The 13,940-nt window shown below is 44.5% G+C and overlaps 1 protein-coding gene across 1 annotated transcript; it reads left to right on the top strand.

The window, feature by feature from the left end:
- The first annotated feature begins 338 nt into the window (after positions 1-338).
- On the top strand, positions 339-1,661 carry GPR61 (G protein-coupled receptor 61). Its single transcript, XM_044288335.1, has one exon. The coding sequence runs from the start codon at positions 339-341 to the stop codon at positions 1,659-1,661; it is 1,323 nt and encodes a 440-aa protein (XP_044144270.1).
- Positions 1,662-13,940: the final 12,279 nt, after the last annotated feature.

Genomic DNA, 13,940 nt, shown 5'->3' with positions numbered 1-13,940 from the left:
GTGACAAATATTTACCCGAAATGTAAAAAGTCTTGAAGGCACCTCCTTTTTCTCCCCTATTCCTCTCACCTTGACCTTTACCCTTTCCCAGTTACATTTCCTTTGTATTCCCTTAGTTCCCTTTAGATTTCACTTTTTTATTACCATGTTTTCTTTTTTATGTTTCTTTATTTTTTTGCTTAGTCATATTTTTTGTTTGTGTTTTATTTCTGCTCATTCTTTGTGGTCTTTCTGAGTTTTCACTGATTCTCTCAGGTCTTACCTCACTGCTTGGGGTATAATGGGTGATGGTCCCTTGAAAAAGAGAGTGATGGTGACCTTTTATCCAAATCATCCTCATGGATACCTCCCTTCCCTCTCTCACATGGAATGTTTCACTCAATGCTTCAGGGAGCCCTACTACAGAAAATCCCCATTATGGGGCCCTTTTCATAATGCTTCTTATGGACCTACTGGCAGTAGCTGGGAATGTGGCTGTCATGGGGGTCATCATGAAGACTCCATCCCTCAGGAAGTTTGTTCTGGTCTTCCACTTGTGCGTGGTGGATCTCTTGGCTGCACTTACACTTATGCCCTTGGCTATGTTGTCTGGAAGTGGAGGCCCATCCCTGTATGAAATCCAGGGATTAGGACAAATGGCTTGTCGTGCATACTTGTTCTTGAGTGTCTGTCTTACCAGCACTGGCATACTATCAATCTCTGCTATAAATATTGAGAGATATTACTATGTTGTACATCCCATGAGGTACCAGGTCAAGATGACCATGGGACTAGTCAGCTGGGTACTAGCTGGAGTCTGGATTAAAGCTGTTCTCACATCCCTTATCCCTGTTTTAGGATGGAACCCCCCTGTCCCTGGACATTGCAGTTTACAGGCAGGTGGCAACAGTGTCTTCCGAGCAGGATTTCTTCTCTTCTATTCCTCCTTTTATTTCTTACTGCCTCTCATCATCATCATTGTTGTGTACTGCAGTATGTTCAAGGTGGCACGGGTAGCTGCTCTCCATCAAGGGCCTCTGCCCACTTGGATGGACACTTCACCTCAGCGCAGGCGCTCAGAATCTCTCAGCAGCCGTTCCACCATGGTAACAGGCTCAGGAGCCACACGTGGAACTCCTCAGCAACGAGTGACAGGTGGTGGTTCTGGAAGTGGTGGGAAGGCAGCAGCTGTATTAGCTGCAGTAGGGGGTCAGTTTCTATTATGTTGGTTACCTTATTTTGGCTTCCATTTATATGCTGCACTGCGTTCTCCACCTCCACCCCCTGGATCACGAATGGAATGGATTGTCACGTGGATGGGGTTTCTTTGCTTTGCCTCTAATCCAATATTTTATGGTTGCCTAAATCGTCAAATTCGTGAAGAACTGGGAAGGTGGGTTGGATGTTTCTTAAAACGGGGTGGTACTGGGGAGGATGAACTTCGATTGCCAAGTCGGGAAGGCTCTATTGAAGAAAATTTCTTGCAGTTTTTGCAGGGTACTGGCTGCCCACCAGACACTAGGGCAGTTGTTCATATCACCCCTAAAGGGGATCAACCAGCTGTAGACTTCCGAATTCCAGGGCAGATTGCAGAGGAAACATCTGAGTTCTTAGAACAACCATGGGATTTGACAGCTGTGGGCAAAGACTATATTAATACTGATCCATCTCCAAAAACATGACCTCTAGCATAACTTTCCCTGCTCTTGACAATCTCTTCAAAAGTGTGATATAATGCAAAATTTCACTTAGAACATATATATAACATAAATACCTTTAAATCAAAACTTGATTCCATGCACAAGAGTAATGTCCTCCTCTTCTAGTATATTGACTAGATCATGAAAGCCTTCCTACAGTATGCCAGTGGAAGAGGACAAGGATTTAACTCACTCTGAATCTGAGTAGTGCACACTTACAAGTTGCCATAAGCCTTCAAAAACAGTTTTGGATTATAAACTGCATAGTGGTCAGCTGTGGTCCAAGAAGTGATAGTGAAAATTACATAGTTTCTGCACTGAAAATAAAACCCAGGAAAAACTTGAATAATGCAACAAAAATAGCTAATTTAAGAATAAAGTTGTAATTCTCTTTTAAATGTAAAGGGGTTGTGACATTTGTACAACCCCTGCTAACTAGGCACACCTCCAAATACATACAGTAACTTTTAACTTACTGTAATTCTTTTCAGAAAAATGCCACTATTACACGTCTGTAAGACTGGGAGGTGGTTCAAAATTGTTTATGTATGTAAATAGTGTCTTGGAGCCCTAGATGTGGATATGGCAAATATGGCTGATCAGTCAGGACAAACTTACCTCCCTTCTGAGTTGCTTGTACCATATGGCACAGACAGGTTGGGCCCTGCTATTTATAGTAGTGTGCTTGGGACCATAAACATTTTTCAAACACAGAGTTTTATGGAAAATGTTTTGATTTTGTCCCCCCCCCCCCCCCCCAAAAAAAAAAAAACAACTGATGTTGATTCAAAAAGGAATGGGAAATGTAAAGGAGAAAATGTATCCTTTCTTGGGACCCTACTTCTGGCTGTAGGTCAAAAACCTGAATCAATAACTCCAGTGCTGTTTTCCCCCCAAAAAACACACTGTTCCAGATTTACTAATCCTTAGGCCCCCTCCACGCGGGTGTCACCGGTGAGGGCCAGATACGTTCAGAGTGCATTGCGGGAAACCCGCGCGAGTAGGCACGCAATTGCAGTCAGTTTTGTCTGCGATTGTGTTCTGATGTTCAGTTTTTCCCGCACGAGTGCAATGTGTTTTGCACGCACGGGAGAAAAAACTGAATGTGGTACCCGAACCCGGACTTCTTCACTGAAGTTTGGTTTTGGGTTAGGTGTTCTGTAGATTTTATTATTTTCCATTATAACATGGTTATAATTGAAAATAATAGCATTCTTTAATACAGAATGCTAAGTATAATGTCAATTGAGGGTTTAAAAATAATAAAAACATAACTCACCTCATCCTCTTGTTTGCGCAGTCAGCATCGTCTTCTTTCTTCTTCTTTCAGGACCTGCAAAAGGACCTTTGATGACGTAATCATGCTCACCATGTGGTGAGCGTGATGACGTCAGCGCAGGTCCTGCTGAATGAAGATAGAAGGATCTTCTATCTTCATTCAGCAGGACCTGCGCTGATGTCACTACACTCACCACATCGTGAGCGCGATTACGTCAAGTGGTGAGTTAATTTTTTTAATTTATTTTTTAACCCCTCAAGGCACATTTTACTAAGCATTCTGTATTAAGAATGCTATTATTTTCCCTTATAACAATATTATTAGTTATAAGAGAAAATTATTCAGTGAATAGACTTTAATGGGGTCCGGGGTTGCTCATCCCTACAATTTCCTAACAACCATGCATAAAAATTGCACCGCACCCGCACTTGCTTGCGGATGCTTGCGATTTTCACACAGCCCCATTTATTTCTATGGGGCCTATGTTGCGTGAAAAACGCACAAGTGATGCGTGAAAATCACCACTCATCTGCACAGCCCCTTTGAAGTGAATGGGTCTGGATTCAGTGCGTTCACCTCACCCATTGCACCCGAGCTGAATTTTTACCCGTTCACATGGCGAGCTTTACTGCACAATTTTGGTGAAAACAATCTGTACCAGGCTGGATGATAAATCTGTTTCAGGGATATGTGGTGCAGAAAAAGCACACCTTAAGCCCCCTTCTTTTCCATAAAGCCCCACCCCATGTCATGTGTGTTGGGAAAAAATGTTCAAATACTAGATGTGCCAAATTGCGTCAACGTGCACCCTATTTTTTATACAGAGTTTGGCTAAGATGCATTAATAAATCTGACCCAGTGTGTGTAACCACCCAAGTAGCATTTTTTGGAAACAGACCACTTTCAGTGGTATTTTGCAGAGTTTTCCTTGTTGTATTTTTTCCACCCAAAAATGCAAAGGCTACGTTTGCTGTAAGGCAATTGGGAGATATAAAGCTCTCTACCAATAGTGTGGCTTTTTCTGTACCTTTTTTCTTACTTTTGGTGTGCTTTTGGGGGTATATACAGTTTTTTATGCAACATTCTCTTTTCAAGACTACTCTGTAGGAAAGAAAAATTCAGATAAAAACATCAAAATATTTGACAAAAAACATTGCGTTTTTCACAAACCAAAATAAGGCACAAACACCCACCATGGGGCAGCCGCAGCGGATCGCGGACCTATTCACTTTAATGGGTCTGTGATCCTCCGGTTCCGCAAAAAGATAGGACATGTTCTATCTTTTTGCGGAACGGAAGTATGGGACAAAACCCTACGGAAGCACTCTGTAGTGCTTCATAGGGTTCCGTTCCGTGCTTCCATTCCGGATTTGCAGACCCATTGAAGTGAATGGGTGCGCATCTGTGATGCGGAATGCCCACGGAACAGAGCCTATGTATTGCAGATCCGCAAATGCGGTCCGTAATACAGCCACGGGGAGCACACATTCGTGTGCAGGAGGCCTAACTGCCATGAAAAAAAAAACTTAAGTGCAGAAAACCCAAGGCTTTCTTCACTTAAGTTTTTTTCATGGCAGTTATTTTGGTTTGGGTTGCCTTCACATGTGGCAGATTTTGTTGTAAAAATTTTCTGTGTTTCAAAATTAGTTCCTTTCATCTCAATGAGGCTTGCTGCCAAAACAACCCCATTCAGTTAAATAGAACTAATTTTCAGTCGCAGAAATTTCAGCAACAAAATCTGCTGCATGTGAAGGCACTATTATACAAAAAAAAACTGGCAAACTGAAGAAACAAGAACATTTTATGGAGTTAAGCCTACTTAGTTTTTAGAGGTTGTACAAAATATGAAACCACTTTCATTTAAACTGACGCACAACTTATAGTACAGTATATCTATATAGTGTTTTTGTGTGTGTAAATGAGTAAAGATATGAATTTATTTTCTTGTCCAATAATGCCACCCAAAAATTTCCAGCAGAATACCAAACTGATTATATAACTAAATTTGATTGTATTTATTTATATTTTAGCGCATGTGAAAGAAATATACTACAATGTAAATTCTGAAATTTGGAACATAATGCAAAAAGTTGCCAACAATAGTTGCTGATTGCTGAATACAGTGTTTATGTTTGTACCAATAAATGTGTATTTTTTAATATTCACCTCATGTCGTCCTGTCCCTGCTTTTTAGTCTTCATAAGTGGAATATGTGTACCATTACTGGACTTGCAGTGACAGTAGCATGCACAAAATGCTTAAAGGGTCACTGAGTTTAAAAAAAAAATATTAAATGTCATAGAGACATATCAAAAGTTTTGATTAGTGGGTGTCTGTACCGCCGCTGATCCCTAGGAGATAGAAGTCTATGTGCCCGTTTCACTTGCGTCCTTGCTCTTTCTCCTTTTTCATGCAATTGGTAGAGGTCTCAGTGCTCAGACCCCACTAATCAAAACTTTTAATATATATCTATCTTGATCTGCATTTCTGAAAAAAATTGATTGATCCCGAAGTCAAATTACCTTTGTGGTAACGAATCTAATTTTTTCTAAAATGGGAACGAGGGATCACCCACAATGCCATGCAGACAGCCAATCAGCAGAAAAAAAGCTATTGAGCAGTTCAGGGAAAAATTATTGATAGTGTAGGGATATTATAGGGAGGCATTATCCACACCGTACGGAGAGAGCAGGGACCAATAGGAGAGTGTGAAGCCTGGGTAATAGGAGCTATTTTATTACACCTTGCTGCACTAATTGGGGTTACTAAAAGTGATCTATTACTACAGATTTTAGGTTGTTTGCATTCTTTCAAAAATCAGTAATTCCAGTAAGCCTAGCTTCTGTTATTGCGTTGAAAGTGCTGTCCGATACAAACTGTTTCAGGATGTATTTAGTTCATATATAACTGCGTCCATTATTCCTTTCTTCTGGGGTGAATTTGCTGCCGGATACAACCACGGTGTATTTATTTTTAATAGGGACGTTCATTCATCCTTGCTTCTGGGGTGAATTTGCGGCCTCATACAACCAGTTTTTGGGGTATATTTATTTTAAATATGTATGTCTATTGTGCCACTGTGTTGATGACTCATTAAATTCCTCATGATTCCCACCCTCACAACTCTGTGATTGGGCCACTGCGTTGAGTCATTCAATTCCTAGGGACGTTCATTCATCCTTGCTTCTGGGGTGAATTTGCGGCCTCATACAACCAGTTTTTTGTGTATATATTTATTTTAAATATGTATGTCTATTGTGCCACTGTGTTGATGACTCATTAAATTCCTCATGATCCCCACCCTAACCACTCTGTGACTGGGCCACTGTGTTGATGACTCATGCGATTCCCACCCTCACCACTCTGATTGGGCCACTGTGTTGATGAATCATGTGATTCTCACCCTCACCACTCTGTGACTGGGCCACTGTGTTGATTCCTCATGCGATTATCACCCTCACCACTATATGACTGGGCCACTGTGTTGACTCCTCATGTGATTCCCAACCTCACCACTATGTGACTGGGCCACTGTGTTGACTCCTCATGTGATTCCCAACCTCACCAACTCTGTAACTGGGCCACTGTGTTGACTCATGTGATTCCCAACCTCGCCAACTCTGTGACTGGGCCACTGTGTTGACTCTTCATGTGGTTCCCAACCTCACCACTCTGTGACTGGGCCACTGTGTTGACTCCTCATGCTGTTGCCACCTCACCACTGTGTCACTGGGCCACTGTGTTGACTCTTCATGCTGTTGCCACCATCTCCACTTGATCATGGGAGCACTACTTGTTTCAGCGTGTAACAGGACAGGTTCTGTAGAAATCTATGTTGATTCAATGGTGTAAGAGGAGTGCTCTTCTTCACTATATAGTAGAATCTTGGGCCACTGCACAATTCTTTATACCTGACACTAACATTGACCTGTAAGGCTGAGTTCACACTTTAGTTATTTGGTCAGTTTTGGCCACGTAACTGACGAAATAAGTGAAGTGTGATTCTCGGGGCTGTTTCACACGAGCGGATACCGTGTGAATTACAGCCAAGCCCTGCACTGGACAGCATAGACACGGAGCATTAAGATGATTGATAATGCTCAGTGAGATAAAGTTGTTACTATGATTTTGTAGCATAAAGATCACAGAGAGGCACGGAGCATTATCAATAATATTAATGCTCTGTGTCTATGCTGTCCAGTGCGGGGCTTGGCTGTCATTCACTTGCGGATGACACGCACGGCATCTGCTCTTGTAAAAACATCCCTAAGGTCCCTTTCACACGGGCGAGTATTCTGCGCGGGTGCAATGCGTGATGTGAACGCATTGCACTCGCACTGAATCTGGACCCATTAATTTCTATGGGGTTGTGCACACGAGCAGTGATTTTCACGCATCACGTGAAAATCGCAGCATGTTTTATATTGTGCGTTGCGATAATCCACGCAACGCAGGCCCCATAGAAGTGAATGGGGCTGCGTGAAAATCGCAAGCATCCACAAGCAAGTGCGGATGCGGTTCACTTTTCACGCACGGTTGCTAGGAGACGATCGGGATGGAGACCCGGGGTTAAAGAAAAATAAAAAATAATTTAACTCACCTTAATCCATGTTTCTGCAATGCACAGTGTTCTACACCACTATTGAGGCTGTCTGCAGCCAGGAAATAGCTGTTCATTAACAAGATTCGTCATGAATACATTTTTGGGGGGGAAATTCGGCGAACCGTCCAAATCTAATTTTTGAGAAATTCACTCATCTCTAGTTTCTATGTATTCTGTAAGTTACTACTGACATCAGGGCTGGCATCAGCACCCAGCAAGATCGGGCTGATGCCAGGACCCACTGCTGCTCTCTGCATTTACTGGGTAATTTCTCTTTCAGAGTACGTTAGGAGACACTACACAAAACCTGGTTGAGCTCATACCCGCTGTGTGGATTCTCCTCTCACACTGGACATTTGGGGTTGGATCTATGTCATTTGGAGATGCCTCTATAATATTTAACCTTTACCTTGTGTTGTGCTGAATTAAAACACTGTCCCTGCTGTATGGAAGTCAAAAACAATAAGGCCCCTTGCAGATAAGCATGTCCGGATTAGGTCCGGATGCATTGCGGATGCGTTCAGTGAAAACTGTGCAAGCAAGCAAGTCCATTCAGTTTTGTTTGCGATCGCATTCATTTCAGTTGAGTTTTTATTGCGCAGGTGCAATACGATTTAATGCGTTTTGCATGCACGTGATAAAAACTGAATGTTTACAAACAACATCTCTTAGCAACCATCCATGAAAAATGCAAGCAAGTGCGGATGCGATGCAATTTTCCCGCAGCCCCATTCATTGGGCCAGCGTTGCGTGAAAATCGCAGAATATAGAACATGCTGCGATTTTCACGCAACGCACAAGTGATGCGTGAAAACCAATGTTCATGTACACAGCCCCATTGAAATGAATGGGTCCAGATTCCATGAGGGCGCAATGCGTTCTCATCACACATTGCATTCGCGCGGAATACTTGCTCATGTGAAAGGGGCCTAATAGTAAGAAACAGGCTAAACTGTTAAATGAAGCTCCTTCCCTCTCTCTAACCACTTAGACATTGTGATCAGCATTGACCAAGTCATCTAAGGAAGTTAGGGTACTTTCACACTTTAAACTTTTCCGGTATTGAGTTCCGTCCTAGGGGCTCAATACCGGAAAAAAAATGATCAGTTTTATCCTAATGCATTCTGAATAGAGAGCAATCCGTTCTGTATGCATCAGGGTGTCTTCAGTACAGTCACTGTACAGTTTTTGGACAGAGAAAATACTGCAGCATGCTGTGGTCTTTTCTCCATCCAAAATTCCGGAACACTTGCCAGAATGCCAGATCCGGCATTATTTTTCATTGCAATGCATTAATGCATATTGAAAAGTTCACTTTATTTCAAGTTATCTACTAACCACAGGGTAGGAGATTACTATTACATCAGTGGGATCTCACCGCTGGGATCCTCAGCAAGCATGCACACTTCCGCTCCATTCATCTCTATGGGGCTGCTGGCAATAGCCAAGTACAGCAGCTATCATTGCTTTTCCCTCCTTTTTACCAACCATTAAGATTTTCTTGCCTTTCATGTTTATTAATTATTATTAATTCATTTCTTACAATACACCATTTTTAAGTGCAAATCATGTGGATTTATTGTCATTTTCTGTCAGGTAGTTACACGTTGTGATGGCAAAGGCAAAAAAAATCTCCCTTTTTGAACGTGGTCGGGTTGTTGAACTGCATAAGCAGGCACTCTCACAGCGTGCCATCGCTGCTGAGGTGGGACGCAGTAAGGAATTTGGAATTTCTTAAATGATCCTGAGGGTTATGGAACAAAAAAGTCAAGTGGAAGACCCAAAAAAAATTCATCAGCACTGAGCCGGAGGATCCAATTGGCTGTCCGTCAAGACACTGGACGATCCTCGACCCAAATTAAGGTCCTTACTGGTGCTGACTACAGCCCCATAACCATCAGATGGCATCTGAGACTGAAGGGCTTCAAAAACAAAAAACATCTTCAAAGTCCTCGTCTCCTTGAACGCCACAGAACTGCTCGTTTGGACTTTGAAAGAGAGCACCAAACATGGGACATTCAAAGGTGGAAGAAAGTTTTATTCTCTGATGAGATATTTCTTCCTTATGTTTTGAGTTTAGAATGGGGACCTCCACAATTGCTGGCATGGTACAGGCTACATGTGCCACCATTTGGTTAGGACTGAAAACTTCGGTGCTGCCACATCCAACCAGGCAGTAGTGGCTTGATATAGCCCAGGGCTTCCTGTAGAGGGCGCAATTCCCAAATTGTATAGGTGCTCTTGACGGGAAGCACATACGGGTTAAGAAGCCACCAAACTCAGGGTCCCGATTCTATAATTACAAACAGTTTTTCTCTGTAGTTTTGTTGGCCTTGACTGACACAAACTACAGGTTTATAATTGTAGACATTGGGTCCTATGGAAGTACTGCAGATGTTCGCATCTTCAGGACTTCCAGAATGGGTCGGTGGCTTCAGTCCAACTAACTGGACGTACCACAGCTAGCAAACCTTCCTGGCTCCTCTGGTCCACCTGTGCCTTATTTGATTGTAGGGGACAAGGGTGTTGCCCTTTCTACCAACCTCATGCAACCCTTTCCTAGGCAAGGTTTGGATGTAAAGACGCGCACTTTTAATTATTGTTTAAGTAGGACCAGGTTTGTGGAGTGCACCTTTGAAATTTTTTTAAGCAAATGGCAGCTTTTTCTTTCTGCCATACAGAAATGTGAATGTGGGTATCAAAGCATGTATTGTGCTGCACAACTATATATGCACCTATGAGTCGACACCTGATGAAGACGCCCAAGTAGATATGCCACCATCTGGTAGAGACCCTTTCCAACTTGGAAGATCAGGATCTGCTGGACTGAGAGTGAGAGAGTTATTTTCTGATTATTTTATGTCCCATCTCTGTTCTGTCCCTTTCCAGCAGTAGTACTTGACACGTGGAAGGTTGCAGTTGCCAGATATATATTTTTTAACCTGTTGGGGACACAGGGCATACAGGTACACCCTGATGTCCCGGTACTTAAGGACACAGGGCATACCTGTACGCCCTGTGTATTCCTGATCACCGCTGCACGGCAGGCAGTGATCGGAACAGAGTGTCTGCTGAAATCATTCAGCAGGCACTCTGTGACAATGCCGAGGGGGTCCTAAGACCTGCGGTTTGCTGCATTTCCGGGTTATTCGGTTCTCTGGTGACCCAATAACCCGGAATAGGATGGTGATCGGTGGTGTGATAATACACCACCAATCACCATACTTAGATCCTGAAAGGTGATGGTGACATCACCTCTCAGGATCGCTTCCGATTGGCTGCACGGGCTGGTGGGGCGGTTGACTTCCTCCAGCTCTGCCTCTTCCTCCACACTGCGTCCTAGAGCGTGGAGAGAGGAGCCCAGCACCCCTAGCACCCCTCATCTGTGCCTAAAACCCCCCATATGAGCAACCACAGGTACCTAGGGACAGGTTTAGGGACAGCTTAGATTAGGCAGGGTGATTAGGAAGAGTTTAGGGGAAAAAAAATGTTCATTTTTTCAGCATCACCCTGATCAGGTGTCTGGGGTCCACAGCACACTTAGCTGTATGACCCTAGACCCCCCCGTAGGGGTGCTGCAGCCTGACCCCTGCCCCCCCCCCCCACACACACACATTTATTGTGTTGACTGTGGCCGGCACTCTTAGTATCCGGCCACTGTTAGCGCCTCGCCCACCCCACTGCTGATCAGCATCGGACCGCTGATCAGTGAGTTTGAATCTTTTATTTTTTTCACATTTTATTTATTTTTTCTATTAGGTTTAGGGTAAGTATGCAAACACCCGTGCCCCTACACACACGCACACTAAATAAGGTTTAACACCCACACACACACGCACACACACACTCCCCTATGGCCCACCAGACTGTCACGGACGGTGTACAGGAAACAAGACAATGCAACATGCATATATGACTGTCACGGACGGTGTACAGGAAACAAGACAATGCAACATGCATATACGACTCACTGGATCCAAAGCTAAGGAACCAAAAGGGAGACCCCTGCACAAGACCTGGCACTTTTCCTGGCTGCTCAGCCTATGCAAAAATCCCAAAGGTGGATAGTTGCATATCCACGTACCTCGACTATATAACACCTGAACACCCTACAATAGTGAGGGGACACAACCACCGGCTCCCTACACCAGACACGGAGGGAGTCAGGGTCACCTGGGATCCAGCAAACAGAAAATAACAGATACATGTACAGCACTTAACTTAGTAGCAGACTGGGAAATAGGATCAGCATGCACACACACTCCAGGAAGAAGTATAAGCCGCCCAGTAATGCATTATGGGGAGGAATTTAAAGGGATGCAATCAGTCCAACTACATGACAGCTGAGAGAGGCTAACGAGATGAGGAACTGAACAGCACAACAAAGAAAACTCAAGGAGGAGGTTCTGAAAGGCTTCTGTCAGAGCTTCTCAGCTGTCTGGTTGTGACAGTACCCCTCCCTCTACGAGTGGACTCCGGACACTCAGAGCCCACCTTCTCGGGATGGGACCTATGGAAAGCCCTGATGAGACGAGAGGCCTTAATGTCCGTCACTGGGACCCACATCCTCTCCTCAGGACCATAACCCTCCCAATGAACAAGGTACTGGAGAGAACCGCGGACAAGACGAGAATCCACAATCCTAGAGACCTGAAATTCAAGATTCCCATCAACCATAATCGGAGGAGGAGGCAAAGGCGAGGGTACAATGGGTTGAACATAAGGTTTCAATAAGGACTTATGAAAAACATTATGGATCTTCCAAGTCTGAGGAAGATCAAGACGGTAAGCAACAGGATTGAAGACAGACAGGATTTTGTAAGGCCCAATAAACCTAGGACCCAACTTCCAGGAGGGAACCTTCAATTTGATATTCTTGGTAGACAACCACACCAGATCACCAACATTCAGGTCCGGACCAAGCACACGTCTCTTATCTGCCACACGCTTATATCTCTCACTCATGCTTTTTAGATTATCCTGAATCTTTTGCCAAATAGATGACAAAGACAAGGAGAATCTGTCCTCATCAGGTAAACCAGAAGACCCCTCTCCCGAGAAAGTCCCAAACTGCGGATGAAACCCATATGCACCAAAAAATGGTGACTTATCAGAGGACTCCTGACGACGGTTATTTAACCACCTCCGGACCGCCTAATGCAGATGTGCGGTCCGGAGGCGGCAGCCCTGCGCAGAGTGACGCATATACGCGTCATCTCGCGAGAGCCAAGATTTCCTGTGAATGCGCGCACACAGGCGCGCGCGCTCACAGGCGCACGCGCTCACAGGAACAGAAGGTAAGCGAGTGGATCTCCAGCCTGCCAGCGGCGATCGCGCGCTGGCAGGCTGGAGATGTGATTTTTTTTAACCCCTAACTGGTATATTAGACGCTGTTTTGATAACAGCGTCTAATATACCTGCTACCTGGTCCTCTGGTGGTCCCTTTTGTTTGGATCGACCACCAGAGGACACAGGTAACTCAGTAAAGTCGCACCAAACACCACACTACACTACACCCCCCCCCGTCACTTATTAACCCCTTATGAACCCCTGATCACCCATGATCACCCCATATAAACTCCCTGATCACCCCCCTGTCATTGATCACCCCCCTGTCAGGCTCCGTTCAGACGTCCGTATGATTTTTACGGATCCACGGATACATGGATCGGATCCGCAAAACACATACGGACGTCTGAATGTAGCCTTACAGGGGGGTGATCAATGACAGGCGGGTGATCACCCATATAGATTCCCTGATCACCCCCTGTCATTGATCACCCCCCTGTCATTGATCACCCCCCTGTAAGGCTCCATTCAGACGTCCGCATGTGTTTTGCGGATCCGATCCATGTATCCATGGATCCTTAAAAATCATTCGGACGTCTGAATGGAGCCTTACAGGGGGGTGATCAATGACAGGGGGGGTGATCACCCATATACACTCCCTGATCACCCCCTGTCATTGATCACCCCCCTGTAAGGCTCCATTCAGACGTCCGTATGATTTTTACAGGATCCATGGATACATGGATCGGATCCGCAAAACACATGCGGATGTCTGAATGGAGCCTTACAGGGGGGTGATCAATGACAGAGGGGTGATCACCCATATACACTCCCTGATCACCCCCTGTCATTGATCACCCCCCTGTCATTGATCACCCCCCTGTAAGGCTCCATTCAGACGTCCGCATGTGTTTTGCGGATCCGATCCATGTATCCATGGATCCGTAAAAATCATTCGGACGTATGAATGGAGCCTTACAGGGGGGTGATCAATGACAGGGGGGTGATCACCCATATACACTCCCTGATCACCCCCTGTCATTGATCACCCCCCTGTAATGCTCCATTCAGACGTCCGCATGTGTTTTGC

Source organism: Bufo gargarizans, chromosome 3 (assembly GCF_014858855.1).
Source record: "Bufo gargarizans isolate SCDJY-AF-19 chromosome 3, ASM1485885v1, whole genome shotgun sequence".
NCBI classification, from domain to species: Eukaryota; Metazoa; Chordata; class Amphibia; order Anura; family Bufonidae; genus Bufo; species Bufo gargarizans.
Note: the sequence above shows the minus strand (reverse complement) of the source record. Positions and strands in the feature narration are given on the sequence as shown.